Consider the following 23,430-nt stretch of genomic DNA (forward strand, 5'->3'; position numbering starts at 1 on the left):
CATACACTTCCTTAGTATTTGGTAGAATTGCCCCGAAACTGTTTCACTTGGGCTAAACGTTTTGGGTATCCTTGCACAAGCTTTCTACAATAGTTTGCTGGAATTTTGGCTGACTCCTCTTGACAGAACTGGTGTAACTGGGTCAGGTTTGTAGGCCTTCTTGCTCGCACTCGCCTTTTCAGTGCCACCCACACATTTTCTATGGGATTGAGATCAGGGCTTGTGATGGCCACTCCAATACCTTGACTTTGTTGTCCTTAAGCCACTTTGTAACTAATTTGGAGCTATGCTTGTGGTCATTGTCCATTTGGAAGACCCATTTGCGCCCAAGCTTTAACTTCCTGGCTGATGTCTTCAGATGTCGCTTCAATATATCCACATAATTTTCTTTTCTCATGATGCCATCTATTTTGTGAAGTGCACCAGTCCCTTCTGCAGTAAAGCAGCCCCACAACATTATACTACCACCCTCATACTTCACAGTTGGGATGGTGTTCTGAGGCTTCAAAGCTTCACCCTTTTTCCTCCAAATATACCGTTTATCATTATGGCCGAACAATCCAATTTTTGTTTCGTCAGACCACAGGACATGTCTCCAGAAATTAAGATTTTTGTCCCCATGTGCAGTTGCAAACTGTAGTCTGGCTTTTTTATGGTTTTGAAGTAATGGCTTTCTCCACCCAGAGTAACCTTTCAGATCATGGTGGTACAGGACTCGTTTTACTGTGGATAATGACACTGTCTTAACAGTTTCACTCAAGGTCTTTTGCTGTTGTCCTGGGGTTGATTTGCACATTTCTCACCAAAAAAGGTTCCTCTCTGGGACTCAGAATCCGTCTCCTTCCTGAGTGGTATGATGGTTGTACGTTCCCATGTTTTTGTACTTGCGTATTATTGTCTGAACGGATGAACGTGGGACCTTCAGGCATCTGGAAATTGCACCTAAGGATGAGCCACACTTGTGGAGGTCCACAATTCTTTTCCTGATGTCTTGGTTGATTTCTCTTGATTTTCCCATGATGTCAAAGAAAGAGGCTCTGTGTTTGAGGTGTGCCTTTATATGCATCCACAGGTGTGCCACCAATTAACTCAAATGAAATTAATTAATCAGAAGCTTCTAAAGCTCAGAATGGAATCAGCTGGAGTTTTCTTTTTGTTTAAAGACACAATAAATTTAGTTTATGTGTACTTCTGACTTTGATGAAAGTGATAAGAAAAATACATAAAAATTCTCCCTCGCTCAATTCTGACATTTAACAAATGCAAAAAATGTTTTTATTTATTGATCTAAAACAGAAAAAGTTTACTCTGATTTAATGTATGACAGTAAAGAAAAAAAAAGGTTTTCTGTTTTTTTCTGAAGTGTATGTAAATATCTGGTTTCAACTGTAGCATCATAGAATTTGTGGCTTCAGGTTCAAAAAGTTATGCTTACCAAACTCAAAACAACAAGGTTGTTTTATGCTTAAAAGGCCTTATGCAGATGCACCAATGCTGTCAAACGGTCAACTTTGATAGCATCAAAGACGTGGTTCAGGATTATGTGCAAAACTCTGGCGAGAGGGCCGTCATTGAAATCCCTCAGCACAGTATTGTGCAAGATAAGAAAGGCTTCTTTCTAAAAAACACATAATTCCAAAAAAAGTTCAGAGTTGTATATGATAAAACATGGCTGCTGAGTCTAGGACAAACATTGCCTTTTGGTTATTGAGGAGAAAATGTTTTCATCTGAAGAAATTGACTTTGACCCCAGACTGAAAGTTTTTCTTGCCTGGTCACAGGACCGAGTGGCTGTGGCAAGACATATTTTGTAAAGTCTGTTTTGGAAAACTGTAATCCTGTGATGGATATACTGCCTGATAACATTGTATGGATTTTTATATTGTTTCAACTGTTGTATGCTGAACTGCAAAAGAAGAATAAAAACATTAAATTTGTGGAGGGCTTGCCTCCTTGTTTTGATGATGAAAACCTGTTTCACCCTGATCAAAATCATTTGATTATTTTGGATGATGTAATTTTTCAGGCCTCTGACCATCCCGATGTAGTCAGAATACAGACATTCCAAGAACATGTCCATCATGATGCTGACTAAAATCTTTTCCATCAAGGTAAACACAGCCGAACCCAAATTATCTGGTACTGTTTAAAAACCCTCGAGACAGATTACAGATGAATATATTGGCTCAACAAATGTTTCCTGGACAAAAAGCCTTGTTATAAGAAAGTTTTGAAGACTCTATCAAAGATCCTCACGGGTATTTAATCATTGATTAACACCCAGCTGCCCAGAACAATACAGACTAATGACGGTAATACTCCCCCATCAGTGGGCCATCGACTATCTAAATCCAAGTCCAGATCCAGCATGTCAATGCTTTACTATGTGCTTTATGTATAGTATCTGTAACACATTGCACTGTTAGCTGTGGGACTCCGGCCATATTATCTGCCACGTGAATTCTCACATGCCATTGTTGTGACTGTATACATCCCCCCTCTACTAACTCGGCATCGGCGTGCAACGCCATAGCACAACTCCAGACTAAACACTTTACTGATGGTAGTAGGGAGGAGGTGAGGGCAATCCAGGCTGACCTGAAGGTGAAGATCAGGGAGGCCAATGAGAAGTACAGGAGGAAGCTGGAGCAGAAACTCCAGCAGAACAACACGAGAGAGGTCTGGAGCGGCATGAAGAGCATCACTGGCTTCAGACCGACTGGCAGCAGAGGAGTTGAAAGCAGCTTGGACAGGGCCAACGAACTTAATCTGTTCCTTAACAGATTCGACACACCGGCTCCTGCTTATTCCCCCTCTAACTCAGCTGCTGTTGGCCCTCAAGCTCCTCTGAGTACTCTGCCCCCTCCCCATCAGGCTAATGGCCCTCTTCACACTAATGACTCCCCCCTCCCCCACCTGTAACCTCTGCTGTGTGCCTGACTACTGACCAGGTGAGAGGACAGCTGATGAAACTCCACTCAAACAAGGCTGCAGGCCCCGATGAAGTTAGCCCTGGGGTGCTAAAAGCCTGTGCCCCCCAGCTATGTATTGTCCTTCAACATGTCTTCAACCTGAGTCTTCAAAGGGTCCCTGTTCTGTGGAAGACGTCTTGCCTCGTTCCTGTGCCGAAGACGCTGCGTCCCAGTGGCTCCAAGGACTACAGATCGGTGGCACTGACCTCCCACATAATGAAGACCCTGGAGAGACTGGTGCTGGAACAGCTGCGGCCCATGGTCAGACCCCTCCTGGACCCCCTTCAGTTCGCCTACCAGCCCCGGCTGGGAGTTCAGGATGCCATCATCTTCCTGCTGAACTGCATCCACACCCACCTGGACAAGCTGGCAAGCACGGTGAGGATCATGTTTTTTGACTTCTCCAGTGCTTTCAACACCATCCGGCCAGCCCTGCTGGGTGAGAAGCTGGCAGCGATGCAGGTGGATGCCCCCCTCATGTCCTGGTTTGTGGACTACCTGACTGGCAGACCACAGCATGTGCGCCTGCAGCACTGTGTGTTGGACAGCATGGTCAGCAACACTGGGGCCCCTCAGGGGACTGTCCTCTCTCCCTTCCTCTTCCCCATCTACACCACAGACTTCAGCTACCACACAGAGTCCTGCCACCTTCAGAAGATTTCTGATGACTCTGCTGTGGTGGGATGTATCAGCAGTGGTGATGAGACTGAGTACAGGGCTGTGGTGGGGAACTTTGTCTCATGGTGTGAGCGGAACAATCTGCAGCTTAATGTGACGAAGTCAAAGGAGCTGGTTGTAGACCTACGAAGGGCCAAGGCACCAGTGACCCCGGTTTCCATCCAGGGGGTCAGTGTGGACATTGTAGAGGATTACAAGTACCTGGGAGTACACATGGACAATAAACTGGACTGGGCTAAGAACACTCAAGCTCTGTACAGGCAGGGCCAGAGCCGCCTCTATTTTCTGAGGAGGTTGAGGTCCTTCAACATCTGCCAGACAATGCTGAAGATGTTTTATGAGTCTGTGGTGGCCAGTGCTATCCTGTACGCCGTTGCATGCTGGGGCAGCAGGTTGAGGGTAGCGGACGCTAACAGGCTCAACAAACTGATCCATAAGGCCAGTGACATTGTGGGGGTGGAGCTGGACTCTCTGGCGGTGGTGTCAGAGAGGAGGATGCTGGCCAAACTACATGCCATCTTGGACAGTGTCTCCCACCCACTCCATGACATGCTGGTCAAACAAAGGAGTACCTTCAGCGCAAGACTCATCCCTTCAAAAAGCACCACAGAGCGCCACAGGAAGTCATTCCTGCCTGTGGCCATCAAACTCTAACTCCTCCCTCTAAGTGTTATTCTATATGACCCTAAGTCATTAAACTGACACATTGATGATTATATCACTGCAATACTTGACATAATTGTGCAATACTCTGTGTTAATACTCCTGTGCAATATACTCTTTTCAGTTTAAAATTCCCTATTTATTGATATTGATATTTATTCATACCTCTATTACTGCTGTGCAATATCCTCCATCTCATTCTAATCTTAATAAGCTACACTTGACAGTTCATGCACTATTACCTTTTACCGTATTATTATCATCAACCGGTAAACCCACTTTGTACTTCACACTTATTTTATACTTATACCCACATGGTACTTAATTTATTTTCTGACCTGTATTATAGTGTATTATATTTTTTGCTCAGTACTTCTATTCCTGTGTGCAATGACATGATAGTGAGCTGCTGTAACAAAAGAGTTTGCCCACGGGGATCAATAAAGTATTTCTGATTCTGATAAGGGAGAGATTGTTAAAGGCTCACACCTGCTAGACCTGTTTAAAAATCTCTCCGTCACACATAAAAAATCCAGAGAACCCAATGGATGGACAGGGTTTCTAAATACTTTATGGGAGCTCAACATCCCTTCATCCTTGATGAGTAACCCCCGTGCTCGTGAGCAGTATCATAAACTTCAAAAGGGAGGACTGAGTTGGGATGATGACGAGTCACTCCTAGTGTTGAAGAAGGGGAAAAAACAGACGCCCTTAGCACCACGTTGGGATGGTGAGATGGAAACATCACCCCCACCATTAAGATCAGGAAAACGAAAAAAAACATACCTTTATCCCATAGCTGGCTTTATTTGAATAAAAAATTAATCAAACGAATTTAACCATCTCCAGATCCATCTTTAAACATCTTGTAACAATCTTTAAACATTTGTAAAGAACAGACAGTGTGGTGAAAAGATCAGGCTCTTTGCAGCCTCATACAACGTTGATCATTTTTCACAAATCTTTATACCATAGCATCATTTTTCATGACATCATCTTGATACAAAGACAGCACATTTTCAAAAGATAGGCCGCAGGCTCTGTGGCATAAATAATAAACACAATGCTGACCGCATGCCATAGACAGAACGTGTTGAAGCTGTTGGTTGTGGTGTAAAATAGATTCACAACGGTTTTCTAAAAACTGCAAGATGCTTTTAGGGTAATGTGAAAGATCTGGGGAGAATCCGAAAGAATCAAAAAAGCTGCCTTTTTTGCTTTCCTCGAGAGTGAGGGCCAACAGTACTCTCCTGGTTTGTGTGCAGGGTGTGTGTTGACGATAAAAAAGGCCTGAAGTCTAAGGGATAGACGCAGTAAAAGTAACTGATCTGCGGCCCACACTCCGCAAAAGGCATCTCCTAGTAAATGACGTAGTAATCCGTCCAATTGATGATTGTTCATATTGTGTCAGTAATAGTCCACAAGCACCTGCCGTTCTCTGCAACGGTCAAAACCCCCTGTTTTGACCATTATATGGTACTATAGAAACCATAGCACCGGCCGTGTCTTTGTAAAATAACCCAGCAGTGAACTGACTTTTTAGCGTATCGTCTGAATAGTTGAAGAGGGTCTCTATCATCGCACTGAAAGGGTGAGTTGCACTGGGTTGTGAAATCAACTGTTTTTAAAATAATGTTGCATTGGTTAAAAATTGTATTCAGAGGATAATTGATGAGACCCACTGCTGCATCGGCGGCTAGGTTTGATCTGTCGGTGATGGTAATTTTCACACAAAGATAAATCAAAGTACATTCAGATCCATGTATTTTCCCCTTCTCTGGGGATAAAAAATTCAATAGGACCTCCGTCAGTAATGGCTGACAAAGGCACGACTTACGTGTAGAACTTTTCATCGATAGACAGTTGCGTCATGGGTGCTGAAAATAAATCCAACTCGCCCATAGTGTATTCGGCCGATTTGTGATGTAAAAGAGCCATATTTGTTTTATAAAATATATCTCCGGAACTCGCAACAGCGTGCATTCCTTTGGACTTAGTAATGGCAAACTTAGCAATGGTAAATCCTTTTTTCACCAAAGGCAATACAAAACAAAATATTTCAGAAAAAATCTAACTGATTCTTCTCCCGTACATAATAGGTGCCCCATAAAAACCAGGGAGAGCGCCCCCTACCTGATTTTCATAATAACTGACAAAACGGTGAGGATTGAGCCTCTGATGCATCATTTTTGTCACAGAGGATTATTTATGGAAGGTCTAAAATGAAGTTTCACTATAGTCTTCCCACAGGTAAACTTTACAGGGTTATTTTGATCTGTCTTTATCTCAATGTGAATGTTTTCGATGTGTAGCTTGACCTCCGATAGGTAGCAGGGTGGATTAAAATACTGCGTGATGACGTCCCCGTACTTCCCATGTTTAACGAACATTCTCAAGAGTGTAAGCGTCACCAACCAGTTGATGTCGTACCACATCACTAACAATACATGTGATAAAATCCTCCCTTTTATCAGCCAGATAGGTAGCCAAGTTTTGATTGAAAACAAGCCATTTTCCCTGCTCAGCCCCCAACATGTAAGCCACAGGGGGATGAACTTGTAGATGATATTGACCTCCTGCCTGAAATTCAAATCTCTTTTGAATGGCGCATAAACCCTAAATAAATACCGGAGAAACTTTTCTAAGAAAGCCGTTCAGCTGTCTTCAGCTGATCCAGGTTGTGATAATAACCTCCCCTAAAGCTCTGACGGTTGAACAACTCGCTCTCTGCCGCTTCATCTTTGGGTTTCTTCCTCCATTCAAAATAGGCTTCCTCGTTAGAAATGTTATACCAGGTGTGGGGGTATGAAATCTGTCAGAGCTACCTCACACGGGCCTTCTAAATCGACGTGGTAGCTGGAGCTCGTGTTATTTTTAAATCCGTCGAGACTGGCGTTGGAGGGTAGAACAACATAGATCCCTTCTCCTGAGATTTGGTCCATGTTATAATGAATCAGATTCGATGTACCTATTGTTTTTATACATTTTTCAGGTCACTTGCCTTGCCCCAGCTGTTGAATTTCTCAGGCCAGTTTTTCCAACGCACCAGCATTTGTTTTTTTACCCCTGACAACACGCTCATCCAAAATTTCTTCCACTTGAAACGCTTTGTCTTTAACAACCTTGACTTTTTGCAACTCTGTTTCGTAAAATGTGCCTTGGATAGGTTCTCCATCATAATCTTTCAGTTTGTACACAGGGGGCCTTTTTAAACTTTTATGATAACTGTTACTGTAGCTGTCAAACAATTCCTGTAAGACGTCCACGTACCTACGGCTGTTTGTAGCTGTAAAATAACTCCACATTCGCGTTTTCAGCATATGGTTAAATCTTTCAATGACAGACGCTTTCAGTTCGCTGGCTGTTGCAAAATGATTGCTTCCTCGTTTGTTCATCAACCCTTCAGAGCTCTTGTTAAAGAACTCTTTGCCCGTGTCCGTTTATAACTTTTCAGGAGTCCGGCTTTCTTTTAAAATAGAATCAAAGGCCTTAGAGACCTCGACCCTTGTTTTTGTCTTTAAGGCTCTGGCATAAGCCCGTTTTGAAAATACATCGATGACCGTTAATAAATAATTGTACTTATTGTGTTTGGTCAAGGCCTGCATATCACAAAGGTCTGCCTGGAACTGATTTAGAGGTCATGGTACAAACACTCTGACAAAATGTATCCTGGCTGGTTCATGCAGAGTATACGAGTCCTGTTACGATAAAAAATCTTTGACTCGTTCTACGCTGTCTTATTTCCCCGTTTCATCCTGCACTGCGTAGTCACTCCACTCCCCCAAAAACTACCGGGATGCAATGGATTATTATACACTTTTTTCCTGACACATTTTTCAGCCATGTTTCTGGCAGCCCTTTCTAGGGTTTTTTGAAAAATAACGAGACACAAGCCTCTTTAAATCGTTTTATTGACTATAAACACAGCATTTCTCAAAGTACTCAACGTTAACTTCAACATGTTGATTCCTGCCATATGGTAAATATCATCATGCAATGTTCTCAATTCATTCCAGGTATTCAGATACATGTTTTGTACACAATAACTCACAACATCTACGAATAAAGTGTAAAGAGTAAACAGATGAAACATTTTCATGCAAGAATCTTTACTCATCTCTTTTATGATTTTACAAAAGGTATCAGACACTGAGCATTTGTTTACTGCTAGCAATGTGTCGCTTACAATCTGATCCCAATTTTCAACATTTCGAACACCGTCCAAAATGTTTCTAGTCTAGCAACTTCATCTCTAAAATAAAAAAAACATTGTTATCCACAACATGGGTGACTCTGTTTTTAATCACCCGATCTAAAACATCGATTAACTGATTAATGATTACACGTTCCTCAATATACAGTGGTGTGCAAAAGTGTTTGCCCCCTTCCTGATTTCTTATTTTTTTGCATGTTTGTCACACTTAAATGTTTCAGATCATCAAACAAATTTAAATATTAGTCAAAGATAACACAAGTAAACAGAAAATGCAGTTTTTAAATGAAGGTTGCTATTATTAAGGGGGGGAAAAATCTACATGGCTCTGTGTGAAAAAGTGATTGGCCCCCCCCCTGTTAAAACATAACTTAACTGTGGTTTATCACACCTGAGTTCAATTTCTCTAGCTACACCCAAGCCTGATTACTGCCACACCTGTTCTCAATCAAGAAATCACTTAAATAGGACCTGCCTTACAAAGTGAAGTAGACCAAAAGATCTTCAAAATCTAGACATCATGCCGAGATCCAAAGAATTTCGGGAACAAATGAGAAAGAAAGTAATTGAGATCTATCAGTCTGGAAAAGGTTATAAAGCCATTTCTAAAGCTTTGGGACTCCAGCGAACCACAGTTAGAGCCATTATCCACAAATGGCGAAAACATGGAACAGTGATGAACCTTCTCAGGAGTGGCCGGCTGACCAAAATTACCCCAAGAGCGCAGCAACGACTCATCCAAGAGGTCACAAAAGACCCCACAACAATATCCAAAGAACTGCAGGCCTCACTTGCCTCAGTTAAGGTCGGTGTTCATGACTCCACCATAAGAAAGAGACTGGGCAAAAATGGCCTGCATGGCAGAGTTCCAAGACAAAAACCACTGCTGAGCAAAAAGAACATTAAGGCTTGTCTCATTTTTGCCAGAAAACATCTTGATGATCCCCAAGACTTTTGGGAAAATACTCTGTGGACTGACGAGACAAAAGTTTAACTTTTTGGAAGGTGTCCCATTACATCTGGTGTAAAAGTAACACCGCATTTCAGAAAAAGAACATCAAACCAACAGCAAAATATGGTGTTGATAGTGTGATGGTCTGGGGCTGTTTTGCTGCTTCAGGACCTGGAAGACTTGCTGTGATAAATGGAACCATGAATTCTGCTGTCTACCAACAACTCCTGAAGGAGAATGTCCGGCCATCTGTTCGTGACCTCAAGCTGAAGCAAACTTGGGTTCTGCAGCAGGACAATGAACCAAAACACACCAGCAAGTCCACCCCTGAATGGCTGAAGAAGAAGAAAATTAAGACTTTGGAGTGGCCTAGTCAAAGTCCTGACCTGAATCCTATTGAGATGCTGTGGCATGACCTTAAAAAGGCAGTTCATGCTCGAAAACCCTCCAATGTGGCTGAATTACAACAATTCTGCAAAGTTCCTCCACAGCACTGTAAAAGACTCATTGCAAGTTATCGTAAATGCTTGATTGCAGTTGTTGCTGCTAAGGGTGGCCCAACCAGTTATTAGGTTTAGGGGGCAATCACTATTTTACACAGGGCCATGTAGGTTTGGATTTTGTTTTCCCTTAATAATAACAACCTTCATTTAAAAACTGCATTTTGTGTTTACTTGTGTTATCTTTGACTAATATTTAAATTTGTTTGATGATCTGAAACATTTAAGTATGACAAACATGCAAAAAAATAAGAAATCAGGAAGGGGGCAAACACTTTTGCACACCACTGTAGGTCACAAGTTTTATACAATAAGTACCCTTTTATTTAATCACTCAATTCCCTTCCAAGAGTCCACAAAGTATTTCATCAGCTCAATCTTTCTCGTCTCTCCGATGCTTCTTGTCATTTTGAGGAGCGCAGTGGTCCCTGTATGCAAACAGGTGGATATGGCGTGCCTGAAGCGCCCGTTGAATGGCTCTGATAAAATGATCTATCCAAAGCCGTTTCGTCAACTCATCGTAGTGCCGTTGGAAGAAATAATCCGGCATCTCAAACGGACATTAGTGTTGTATCTGACTCGGGTGATCAATTTTACAGCCATTACAGATTTCAGATCTTTATGCGGTCAGAACCTTGCTCAATAGGCGAACCACCGCGGCTCTCACCTTGTTCAGAAATAGGTCAGAGAGCACCCCATCAGATTCGTCCTCTATCTTGGAGAGGGGGGTGGTGAGGCGCTTGGAGCTGAGGATACCGAAGAACAAGAAGAGGGCCAGTCGGGGGAGGGAGATGGTGTAGGAGGAGGTAGAATCCAGTCAGGAGTCCCCAGCGGTAAAGGCGGGGGTGTCATATCGACATATCATATCATGGTCCTCCTCCTCCGCGGGATAGGCTGACAGTGAGGTGGTGGAGAACGGATCGCCGCATTCCCACCATCCTCTCGGAGCCTGCACCAGCAGCTAGGTTCATGATGCGTAGGAAAACAGGTTGGTCGTATGCTAAGAGGGATCTCGGCCTCCGATGGTGCTGCTACTGCAGAGGTCACGATGGTATCCAGGCTACTGGATCGCGGGAAACAAAGAAAAGATATGGCTTTTCTCAGAGTCTGAGACGATTCTGTGCTTTCTGGTTGTGGTAGAAGAGGAAGAGACATCCTTTTTCTCAGAGTGTGTGAGTCTGAAGTTGCTGGGGTACCCGTTTTAAGTAGAATGAATTACAGGGTGGAGTCAGAGGAGGAGTTGGGGGTGGTGTCTTCTGGAGTCTTTTCCATCATCAGAATGTCTCTCGATGTCTGACTCCTTAGGAAGAGATCCTTCAGTTTTTCTGCTTTTTCAACCATCATTTTTATCCACACCTTCATGGGCAGCCATAATGACGTCTGGAAGCGCGTTGGGGGGAAGCGTCTGGATCCAACTCAAATACAACACCTGTTGGGTGCGCCCCCCGTGTTGCATTTTGATAACTCGTCACAGGCGTCTGGCTGATCATCTTCAATTGATTAATCTTGTTTGATGTTTCAGACCAGAAATATTCTGCTTTTATTTTATCATTTCACACAAGCTCTATTTTTTCTAACCTATTTTTCCATTGTCTAACCTTAACCCCGCCTGCTGTGCTCCCATTGGTTCAAGCAAGCTCTGCCTACCCTCCCACATTCTTACAATTCATTTACACCTCACTCTGCACCAGACAGACAACAGAGAAGGACGTGTCTTTTTCTCCTGAAAGGTTAGATTTTACAGATGGTAAATTTGTAATTTATTTTTTTTATACTTTTGATACTATTGATTTCACTTAAATTATTGAATTATTTAATCATTAATTAATTTACATGTTTTTTTTCATTCCCACCCATGCTCCCATTGGCTCCTGCTCACCACGCCTGCTTCACGCTCATTGGTTCCTGCTAACCACGCCTGCTTCACGCTCATTGGTCCACGCACAGCGCCACCCACTCCCGAGGGAGGGACGGTCAAGGGAGCAGAGTTTAATTCATGTTTAATCAAAGGTCAAAGGTCACCCGTCGATTAAAAAGTGACAGAAAGTGTTGCATATCACTCTCTCTCTTGGCCTATTCAGTTGAAGGTAAAACACATGCTTTTGAATGAATAAATGAATAAAATGGGATATTATCCACTTAACAGAGTGTTAATTAAATGTCATACATGGTAATATATTACAACATCTGCTACTATGACAACAGACCATATATAGGCTATACATCTGTAACAGTAAATGAAATAGTAAAATAAAATCAATACAAGTTAGTGTCCATACCTTTTTAGCAATCTTTGAACCTCAGGAATATCTTTTGTCTCTGAGAGGCATGCAAAAAAAAGGGGGGTTGATAAGCAGCCACAGCACCCTGTGTGTGTCGAACAGAGTTGACCTTTCCACTTACATTTTATCTTATTGTAAGCTATAATTAATTTGTTGTGTAAATACATATTTACATTTCCTGTTTTTTTTAGCTATTCAAATAGTCTAAACACACCATTGAGGCTAGTGCAGTGAGTACAGAATGAGGAATCATAACACATCAATATATGCTAATACATAACATTAAGTAACCTTCTGCATTTTAAATTGATTAATAATAAGGTTAAGGCCACAAGAGCTCAGTTTAAAGTATTATTTGAAGTTTGTCATTAGAGTTTAAAGAAGCAAGGACCTACACTAATGAGACTATGTCCCAAATTATCAAACATGCTGTCCCAAATTACCACAAATGTCACTGAAAAATTGTTTTGTGTCAATACAGAAAATGGTTAGCCATACTCTGTACAAATATCATATTAATTTCTTCACATGACACATAACAGTTCTTGTTAACAGAGTCTCTATTCTTTGTCAGCATCAGCATGACAACATCAAGCTCAACAATCTTTGTATTGTTAATTAAACATAACATATTGGTTAATACATTTGATTCTGCATAGCAAAGTCATTTCTCTGCTCTCTTAAGTCTTAAAGTTTTACAAGTCTTGATGAGGTCCAGAGCCTGGGCCATTGGAAAGTGGAGTTTCAGTTTACCCTGTTGGTGAGGGTCATAAATTAATAAACTGGCTTAGGTTCATCCCCAACTGGCAATCAGCATTCCTTTGCTCATCCTTGTGAGTCCTGCAGCATGGGATGCGGGGTTATCAGACAAGTTGGCTCCAAGCAGTCCTGTCGTAAATTGAGAGATTGTCATTAAAATTTCCATTAGTGTAATTTCCCTGCAAAGTCCTAGCAGGGGTCTGTTTACGGCTCTGACAAAAGTGAGGACAGGATGTTTGGGGAAAGTTCCTCTCCGAGTCCTCCCAGAGCTCATTTTATGATGCAGGGCCATGTGGCTAGAAAATGTTAATTATTTTATCAAGAAATGTACATTGATCAGCTACAGCTTGGTAGACACAACAGTGCAGAAGGCAGGAGTGTGGGGCTTTGCAGGATGTCTAGCACTTGCAGATGTCATCTGGCACCAGATACAAACTGCGAAGAGGGAAACAAAAAATAACACATGCAGGTCTTTAGACATGGCCAATGCTTTCAAATCAGTGCCTCATGAATTGCTCTGGACAGCCTTCCAACTTCTTCCAGGTCCCGGAGGCCATCACACAACTTGTAAAAGCTTACTTCCAGGATCTCCAGTTCTCCAGTGTTACAACAAAGGAATACAGCACTGCTTGGCAGCACCTGGAGGTAGGCATAATGGAAGGTTGTACCAACTCTCCCCTGGCATTCTCTCTGGCAATTGAGCTTATCATCAGGGCATCACGCTGGGTGGTAGGAGAGGAACGCCTGAAGAGCGGTCTGTGTCTGGCTCTGATTAGGGCATACATGGATGACATGACCACAATAACAACAACAAAGGCTTGTACCAAGCGCCTCCTGAGCAGGTTCCATGCTAACATCAAATGGGCACGATGGAAATCAAACCAAGCAAATCTTGCAGTATTTCCATAGTCAAAGGCAAGCTCACAAATGACAGGTTCTGCATCAACGAAGAACCAATACCAACAGTCCTGGAGAAGCCAATCAGAAGCCTCTGACAATGATATGATGCATACCTCAAAGACACACAGCAGGTCCAGCAAATGAGGGAGGATATACTCACTGGCCTCAGGCAACACTGCTCTCCCAGGGAAGCTGAAACTTTGGTGCCTCTAATTTGGCCTGCTTCCCCGTTTTATGTGGCCACTTACCATGTACGAAGTCACTCTATCCCAGGTCAGCAAATTGGAGAGACTGAAAAGCTCACACACGAGGAAGTGGCTTGGACTACCAAGATGCCTCAGCAGCATAGGACAGTATGGAAACAGAGTCCTTTCATTCCCAATTTCTAGCCTTACGGAGGAATACAGATGTGCCAAAGTCAGACTAGACATGATCCTCAATGAGTCCCGGGACATGGTTGTGAGAGATGCCGCTCCAACCCAAACAACAGGAAAGAAATGTAATCCAGCAATAGCTGTCCAGGATGCAAAATCAACCCTCGACACCAGGACATCGTGGGCCAGGTACAACAAGGTAGAGGGGGTTTTGGGCTAGTGACAAGCAAGCCCACCTGGCAAAAAGAAACACCAGCAGAACGGCGACAACTTGTGGTGGAGGAGGTGCGCCATCAAGAAGAAGCTGCCAGGACCACCAAAGCCATATCTCAAGCCAAGCAAAGCTGCTGGATGAGATGAGAGGGCACTGAAAAGGGGATAGTGACCTGGAAAGACCTGTGGATCATGGAGGCAAATAGGACAAGATTCCTCATCCGTGCCACATATGATGTCCTTCCTTCGCCCACAAACCTGAACCTCTGACTGGGAGAGGATGCTGCCTGTCCCCTCTGTTCAGTTCCTGCCAACCTCAAGCACATATTGGTCAGTTGTAACACCAGCCTAACACAAGGCAGATACACATGGCGACACAACCAAGTACTGAGATGTCTGGCAGCTGAACTTGAAGAAAAAGAAGAATAACCAATGCTATACCTCTGAATACCCAGTCAAACCTCCTACGTCTAACACCTTTCCTCAAAGAGGGAGGGAAAAGATAAATTAAACTCCTTGTGTACAGAGGCCCACTGAACGTAGCCAGGGACTGGAAAATGCTTGTCGACCTAGGCCAGAAACTCATCTTTCCCCCGGAAATCGCCAGCACCAGCCTGAGGTCAGATATAGCTCTCTGGTTTGATTCTCAGTGATGTGTCTTCATCATCGAGCTTACAATCCCTTGAGAGGACGCTGTGGACGAGACACATGAGTAGAAGAGGCTGCGCTACGTCAACCTCGCAGCAGAAGCAGAGATCCGAGGCTGGAACATCAAGGTGTACCCAGTTGAGGTGGGATGCAGGGGATTTGTGGCCAACTCCACAGCTAAGCTCCTGAGGGAGCTGGGAATGAGAGGGCAGGCCAGCAGGAAGACAATAAAGGCACTCACGGAGGTCAATGAGCATAGCAGTCACTGGCTGTGGCTCCACCTGGGCCAACAGTTGACCACCAAGAAAGGCCAGCTGATTTTGGTGAAACTGGATCATATTTTATGGAGAAAATATTTTATAGTTTTCCCTTTGATGTCCTCCAGCTGCTGCCTCAACTCTCAGTGATTTACGGAGTTTCCTGATGGACAGATAGCTTTACTTGTTGCTAAAGTAACTGCTAACTGCTGATAACTGTAGTTGTAAGGTTTATTAGCTTCATTAAGTTAAACCTCCTCCTCCCAGTGGTCCAAAGCTCCTGTACTAGTGGTGTAAACAGCAACACTCCCGCGGTTCTCCGAGCTAAAAACAGCCGTTATATCACTCTCCTCAAAGCCACCAGACTCCATTGGCAAATACAGTAATTTTACCTTGCAGATCATCATAACACTTAATTCAAACTCTACAGAAACAATTAAGTTGAATTAAGGGTTTATAGTGTCCAAACCAGAGTTTGTGATTGTTGGAACAGTGGAAAGACAAACCAAGATGGTTTTGGTGAGTTTTATATTGTATCTGTCGAGTTTGAATGAAGTGTGTTTTATGATGATCTACAAGTGGCAAAAATAAGCATTTTTAGTGGACGTTTACTGATGGTGAGCTATTTCCCGGAAGGATTACATTGCAGCCTGTTTCGCGGCTGCTGGCTACAGCACTCTTAGTCACTACTGGACCAATTTTTAAAAAAATGTTATCCCCATTATCCGTCACTTAGACTAAGAATAATAGATAATAGCCTACTTAATTAAACATTGGTTCTGTTAAAGATAATCTGATGTGTAAACCTTTTCCATAAAACAGACTAAAATGTGGCAGGAATTTTATAAAAACAAAGACTCACCATTGCAGACCCCTCCACACTGAAGACACAGCAACATCACCAACATACACAGAGGAAACATCTTGTCCCTCCCTCCTCCTCCTACACTGCTGAAACAGAAAAGCCTCATTCAGGATTAAGTTAACCTACTGTAGGCTGATTTTAATTCTTTATAAAAAAAAAATGAAAAATGATACATAGTGAAAACAGAAACCAGAAAAGTAAAACTAACCAGCATATTTTATTTATAGCATCTTGTCGTAGATAAAGGAATGTTAGGCTATTTGTTGCATTGTTGACATTTCAGCATGTCGAACTCCCTTCTAAACATTAGTAACAATAATGGATCGTCTTTTGGCAATCATGCTCACATTTAAAAAGTTATATCATAGCTTTTAAAGGTGGATACAAGGCCCTCCTCTTAAATTCAGCATGGAAAAATAATCACAAAGCAATAGCCTACTCAAATAAATTTTTAACTGGTCCATTTGTAACACTTTCCTAAAAGTAAAGTGCAGCAGGTATATACCACTTAACAGTTTCAAAGTTTATTTGCCAGATTAGCTATTGTTGAAAAAACTATTTTATGGCTTTCTGGCAGAAAGCCTTCAAGGCAAAGTTTTAACTGCAGCTAAGAGAGTAAACATTAAACTGTTGGATTTTTTAATGAAGAATAGAAGGCAGAGCAATAGATAAAACAAAAACTGGTCTTACCGAATAATGTTCACAAGATTAAAGAATCCACTGAGGCGGGAAGATTACAGCACTGATGATACTTCGATGATACCACAGCCCTGTGTGTTTTAAATAACCGCAGGTCCTGCCTGTCCTGTCACCTCTCCCATTACAAGACAGGTTATAAATTTCAACTGCACCAGATACCGCCTTCATGTGCTGTGGGAAATATCAAAATAATATGTTAGTAGGTAGTCTACCTGGTGGATTAGCAGTAAGAGAGTAACACAGACACACACAAAGAACTGGGCACAAATTTATATAGTTTCTCACCCTATTTTGCTCTCTTCCCCTACATACACACTCGTATTGCACTTAGGCAAACTCTTCAACACAAGTATTAATATTATTGTAATATAAAAAAATGCAATTAAGCTCATATAATGTCTTTTACAACTCTGGTTGGTTGAACTGGCAAGTGGTTGGCCCAAGTACCCAAGCCCCTGTCTTGTTTGTTAGTAGGTGACTCTGGCTTTCTTGAAAATAGAAACATAAACCTGTTGTTTAGATAATGTTCCATTTAACATACAGCCTACTTGCTTGCACTGCCAAACTCAGAGTAAATAAGGCCACGCAAGACCTCCACATTGTGCTTAGTTGGCAACCTGCACATGGGAATCGGACACCAAGAGGCATGTGGCAGAATTCGCACTTGTCTATAATGGGGAGTTTGAAGGGCACAGGAAGCATCTGGAGTGCAGTTTTAGAGAAATGCAGTTTACAGTGTAGCAATATGATCTCTAATTGTTTTAATACAGCCCACAGAAAATACAGCCAGTTAGAGAAAAATCTCATTTTCATTTAGATGGGAACATTTTTGGGTTGAATTAACACTCAAATAAAATAAAATGACATAAAAGGTTACATAATGCAGTAAGGCCAATGGAAAATAACCTCACAAATGAATGGATGAATTAACCCTCATTAAGACTAGTAGGGATTGACTTAAAATAGGAAATAGGAATTTCAGTTCCTTTGTAGAACAGTCAAGATTTAATGAGATGTCTTAATGAAGTCAACATACAGTATATGCACACAACCAACGAAAGAAACAAAAATTTGTATTTCAGAAAGGAAAAGTCAAGGCATGTTTGACAACACATCTATCAGTGACATATTAACATTCTGTTAATGCATCAGACGTGAACAAGATTGTAATACAGTTTACAGTACAGGAGTGACAGAGGTTATGTGTCATATACGTAGATCAGATCAGTTTTCTGAAATGTAAGATGGCACGAAGCCCGTGCTGCCTGTAAGTGGAGTTCCACCACATGTGAATCCACAGGGACACTCACTAATGATGCATTCAAGCTCCATGGGGAAAACAGCAAATACAAAATTTTAACCAAAAAGTGGGCTACTGCTCACCTCCACTATAGGGTTATTATAGCTATCGCTGGTATTTGTGTGTGCATTTGTGTTCATTGGCGTTACTGTCTGAATGCTTAGTATTATAGTTATTTTTTCTCCTTGTCTTGCTAGTAGTCATTTGTACACTCATATCTGTTCTAACTTTGGCTTGGTTGGCTCCTCTGCAAGCCTCTGCGACCTACGGTTACCCATAACACCCTTTTCTGCGTAGGTTCACAGAGAAGTATCTTCAGAGAGCATGTGACTTAAATCTAGAGTATTTACAATATTTTTAACTTTAATGTACATCTGAAATAATAAATGCCACATCATAGTTTAGTTTTCTATTAACTAAAAATCCTTTAAAATAAACTTAGTGTGGTTCTGATTTGTTTTAAAGAAAAACAGACAAAACAAAAAGACATTCATATCCAAATTTAAAAATGAAAAATCAGTTCATTGACATGTGATATGAAACAAAGTCCAGCATTGGATAGAAAAAAAAAATCCTATTGTCCAATACAAAGTTGGACAAATGAGCTTGTAGATGACCTTATTACAAATTAGAAAACAGTTTCCATTAATCGATGTCCTTTTGCTCATATAGAGCAAAGGTCCTCCTCAAAAACATGGTGTGTCTTGTAAACGTCAGAATGATGTTGATGAGATTTAGAGTATTTAGACCCCCCCCCCACACAGTCTGAAGAACAAGGTCCATCTTGGAATTAACTGTCCATTTGCAAAAGTCTTTTAAAAGCCCTCTCACTTTTTCCAGAAAGGAAATGAGAACTTGGCAGTGAAGAAAGAGGTGCTCCATATTTTCATCAACAATCTTACAAACTTCACACTTCTACAGGATGACACGTGAATATTCCTCTTTGTCTGATTTTGAAGTCAGTGTTGAAGCATTTTGGATTATTACATTTGGGGTCAATATTAAGCCATATCTTATTTCCTCCACACCTCTTTAGAGGTTGGTCTTTCTACGATTTGTCCTACAAAAATATCATACCAAAATTTTAGAGTGGTTTCAATGAAACCTTGGGGGTTTTCACCAGTACACAGAAGGAAAACCAGCGTGTCATCCTGCACCTTACATGTTCCTTTGCTTAGCGATTCCCTCCATTCTGGAGGCAAAGTTAGATTTATTCACTCACACACCTCAAGTGCCATTTTGTTTCCATATTTTATTACTTTTCTTTTGAGCATATTAAGGTCTTTGTTCACATCAAGTAATGCAGGATGCTAGTGTATACTCTGTATGCTGATTACAACACTAGGGGACAGCAGCATGTGAATCCACAGCAACCTGTACCTTCAGCTCCCATCCAGCAGCCCACTAATGTCCCACAGGCAGCATTGCCTCAACAGTCATCTTATCTTGCACAAGAGGTCCAAGATAGTATTGCCCTGAACAGGCTCCCAATGCCAGAACCATATGTAATTACCAGTGACTAAATCCAGTTCATTGAGTGGAAGGCTTCACGCATATCACTCATAGACAGAAACTCTTCAGCAGACAAATTGCATTATTTGAGGAAGTATATAGGAGGTCCAGCATGGCTTTTTTAAAAAAAAATAGAAATGACGCCTATAAAGATGCCTGGAACTACAGGTATGGTCAACCTTTCGTTATACAGAGACCATTCAGAGAAAAACTGGCTAAAGATCCAGCCAAAGAATGCCGAGGGAATGCCCATGTATGTCAGTAAGCCATGCCTCATGTTAAAGGTCCTGACATTTTGAATGACTGAAGAAAATCAGAAACTGGTTCAAAAGTTACCTGACTGGGCAGTATCCCGCTGGAACAGCCAAGTCATGAAAGACAAGCAGGAATTTCCGAACTTTTTTAAGATTTTGCTGCCTTCATGTTAATGAAAGCAGAGATTGCCTGTAATCCTATGACCTACTTTCACACTCTTCACTCATCAGAGTCACGGACAGAGGAAGGTTATCTTAAAGAAGACTAAATCCAGTGTTCTCCATACACAGACAGTTAGAGACTGAAAATCAAGTGCAGTCAAAGACGTTTAAAGCCATCATCTATGCTCTGTCAAGACAGTAAACATCGCATGCACTTCTGTCCTGAGTTTAAAATTCAATTTTATTTATATAGCGCCAATTCATAACAAGTTCTCATTGCACTTTTCCTATAGAGCAGGTCTAGACTGTACTCTTTATATTATTTACAGAGACCCAACAAATCCCACCATGAGCAAGCACTTGGCGACAGTGGCAAGGAAAAAAATTCCTTTAAGAGGCAGAAACCTTGGACAGAACCAACACACACACACAGAGACAGAGAGACACGAGAAGGCACAAAACTACGGGAGAGAGAAGATCTCTCGTTTCTCTCCTCTCTCCCTCTGTCGCTTTCAGCTGGTATTTCTGCCTCCAGAGCTGCAGAGACTGGATCTGTGGTTGTGGGCCACCTGCTGCCCCCGTGTTCCTGCTCGACAACTGCTACTACAGTTGTTATTGGCTTTGTTACTATAATTGTCATTATTATTCCTATGAATATCATTAAATAATAATTTATTATTATTATTATTATTATTATTATTATTATTATTATTATCATCATCATCATCATCATCATCATCATCATCATCATCATCATCATCATCATCATCATCACTACATTAATGTTACCACTACCATTACATTACTATTTTAAAAGTCTATGTGGAATTTGCATTGTGCTACTGTATTATCTCTCTCGGCAGATAGCCGCTTACCGTAGAGTCTGGTTCTGCCCGAGGTTTCTGCCTGTTAAAAGGAAGTTTTTTCTTGCCCCTGTTGCCATGGTGGGATTTGTAAATTTTTTTTATTAAGATTATGGTTTAGACCTGCTCTATAGGAACAGTGCAATGACATAACGTCTGTTTTGAATTGGTGCTATATAAATAACATTTAATATTTTCTCAATAATGTGTGTTTAGTTTTCACAGTAGATTTGGAGAAATGCCTTCAAATAAACCAGTAGTAAGAAAGCCACTTGTGTCTGCCTGTCCTTCGAGGAATTATAATGAGAACTTGATCGATAAGAGAGGGCATAGTGACGATGCAGCGAATTCAGGGGGCTTCTCACGACATGTCTATAGCACAGGACTGACCGATGAGCCGAAAACATACACAAAGTAGCAAGATGACACACACAGTTTTAAAGAGCAAAGAGAGCCAAAGCCATAAAGATACTTATAAGTCAAGAGTGGTCTAAGAAGAGGGCTTTTGTAAAGATTTGCCAAAATATTTTTTACTATGAATAATAGCTACTGTGGTGTATGTAGTAAATGTTTCGCCTTATTTGCTCATGTAATTTAATTTGATTGCCATTTATAGACACATTTAAAAAAAGGTGCCAAAGATAAAGGGTAAATATATTTTCTCATTGAACTTTCTATATTCCAAATTTTAAGTGTGCTTTTGGAAATAAGTGAAGGCTATCTGCCAAGTGTTATACACACACAAAAATTTAGTGTATTTTGAAGGTTATATTCAAGGTTGAATTAAGCTGTTTTTTGTACATTTTCAATTTTCTAAGTGCATTTTGAACTCTTGAAATACTGTTATTGAAAAGCAAAACATTTGATTTGTTTAAACTTTGAATTATTTACATTTAAGTGACATTTACATTTGAGTAAGTGCTAAAAGTTGAGGTTTCATTTACTATGTTCATTTTCTATTAACAAAAGTGGGTCACTAAAGCAGTGATTCAGAAATGTCAGAGGCAAGTGAGCCTACAATTCAGGTAAGGGATAGTGTGAATTCTGAGGAAAAGCGCTGAAGCCCAGATGAAGTCAAAGAACCAGAACTCACAGAGAAGGGTAGTCTATATTTACGACAAATGGAGAAAACAAGTTAAATCTTCTAAGCAGCCATTATCACAGTCAACAGAGCCCCTATCTGATGATCTGCTTAATGAGATCATTGGTAACGGCAAGTCTTTCTGCAGATGTCCGGCGTGTTTATGATGATCTACGCAAAGTCTCAGCTCCAGACCAGGACATGTGTCAAAGAGTGGATCTCTGCGTAGAGATTTCTAAGTTCATTGTATCCAGAGCCTCAAGTTGACTGGCTGGAAGGATTCCAGGAGAAGATCAAGACAAGAAGCTGAAGCTGACAGTGGAAAGGAAAAGGAAGATAGCTGATCAAGAGTGAGCAGTCGTAAAGCATAATTTAGAACAAGAAGCAGAAGAGGTGAAACGAAAAACACAGAGGGAGGAAGAGGAAGCTAAAATTAAAGCTCAACTGGAAGAAGGAAAAATGGAGAAAGATACAGTATTTGGAGGCAGTGAAAGGTCTCAATGCAGCACAAGCGAGAATGCAGGTGTATGATCAAGTGGAGGCCATAGAAGAAGAGTTTAAAGACACACTTAACATGAGATGGTAGCAGATCAGGAGACTGCCGTGGTAAGGTGACCCAAGGAGAAGTTTCATCATCTGCCATGAAGACCAGAAAATTGGCTGAAACTATGAGGACCTCCCCGAGCCAGGCAGGTACTCAGGTAGGGGTTTGGGGCTGGAGCCGGCTCAGAACCTGCAGGCTGCAAGCTCACAAACTTGAGCCTAACCGACCGGAGTGCAGGCTGGTTACTAGAAGACCGGAGGCTAGCCGGCTGGAGGTTAGTAGGCAGGGATGAAGGCTGGAGGCTAGCATGCCAGGAAGCAGGCTGGGCTGGAAAACAGGTAGCTGGTCAGTCTCAGCTGGGTCCATGGCTGGTTGGATCCTTCTGTCAGGAAGAGCAGAGCAGGTGGACCCAAATGCAGGAGACTGCAGGCAACAGGTACTGAGGAAAATCTTTAATTTTGGTCTGAGTGAAGGCAGAGCAAAAACTGAACTGAAAAGAACAAGCCAAAACTGAGACAAGGATCCAGCAAAGACTGAACTGAAACACGGGACTCAAATACTAACTGAACGAACGAGGGGATGAGGTGCAGGTGGAAAGAACAGACAAAGCAGGGCTGACGACACTGATACAGGGCAGGTGTGGAGGGAAAAGCAGGCTGAGGAGGAGCACAGGAACACAGGAGCGAAACCCAGTGCAAACACGAGGGAGAAATCTTACCAAAATAAAACAGGAAATAAT

General features: G+C 41.8%; 1 protein-coding gene across 2 annotated transcripts in view; it reads right to left on the reverse strand.

Annotated features, from left to right (window-relative positions):
- Positions 1-23,430, reverse strand: part of LOC122872316 — a 65,635-nt gene that overhangs the window by 26,440 nt on the left and 15,765 nt on the right. The window contains exons 8-10 of one of the 2 annotated variants that reach the window (XM_044188396.1): positions 16,967-17,146; positions 16,274-16,362; positions 12,258-12,297 (exon numbers count right to left, since the gene is read on the reverse strand). Coding sequence is in view for 1 of the 2 variants with exons in the window: in XM_044188395.1 (XP_044044330.1) it covers positions 16,274-16,334 (61 nt within the window). In the remaining variant the exon portion in view is untranslated. The remainder of the gene's footprint in view (positions 1-12,257; positions 12,298-16,273; positions 16,363-16,966; positions 17,147-23,430) is intronic. The other variant, XM_044188395.1, reaches the window with a different exon arrangement.

This window comes from Siniperca chuatsi, linkage group LG24 (assembly GCF_020085105.1).
Source record: "Siniperca chuatsi isolate FFG_IHB_CAS linkage group LG24, ASM2008510v1, whole genome shotgun sequence".
NCBI classification, from domain to species: domain Eukaryota; kingdom Metazoa; phylum Chordata; class Actinopteri; order Centrarchiformes; family Sinipercidae; genus Siniperca; species Siniperca chuatsi.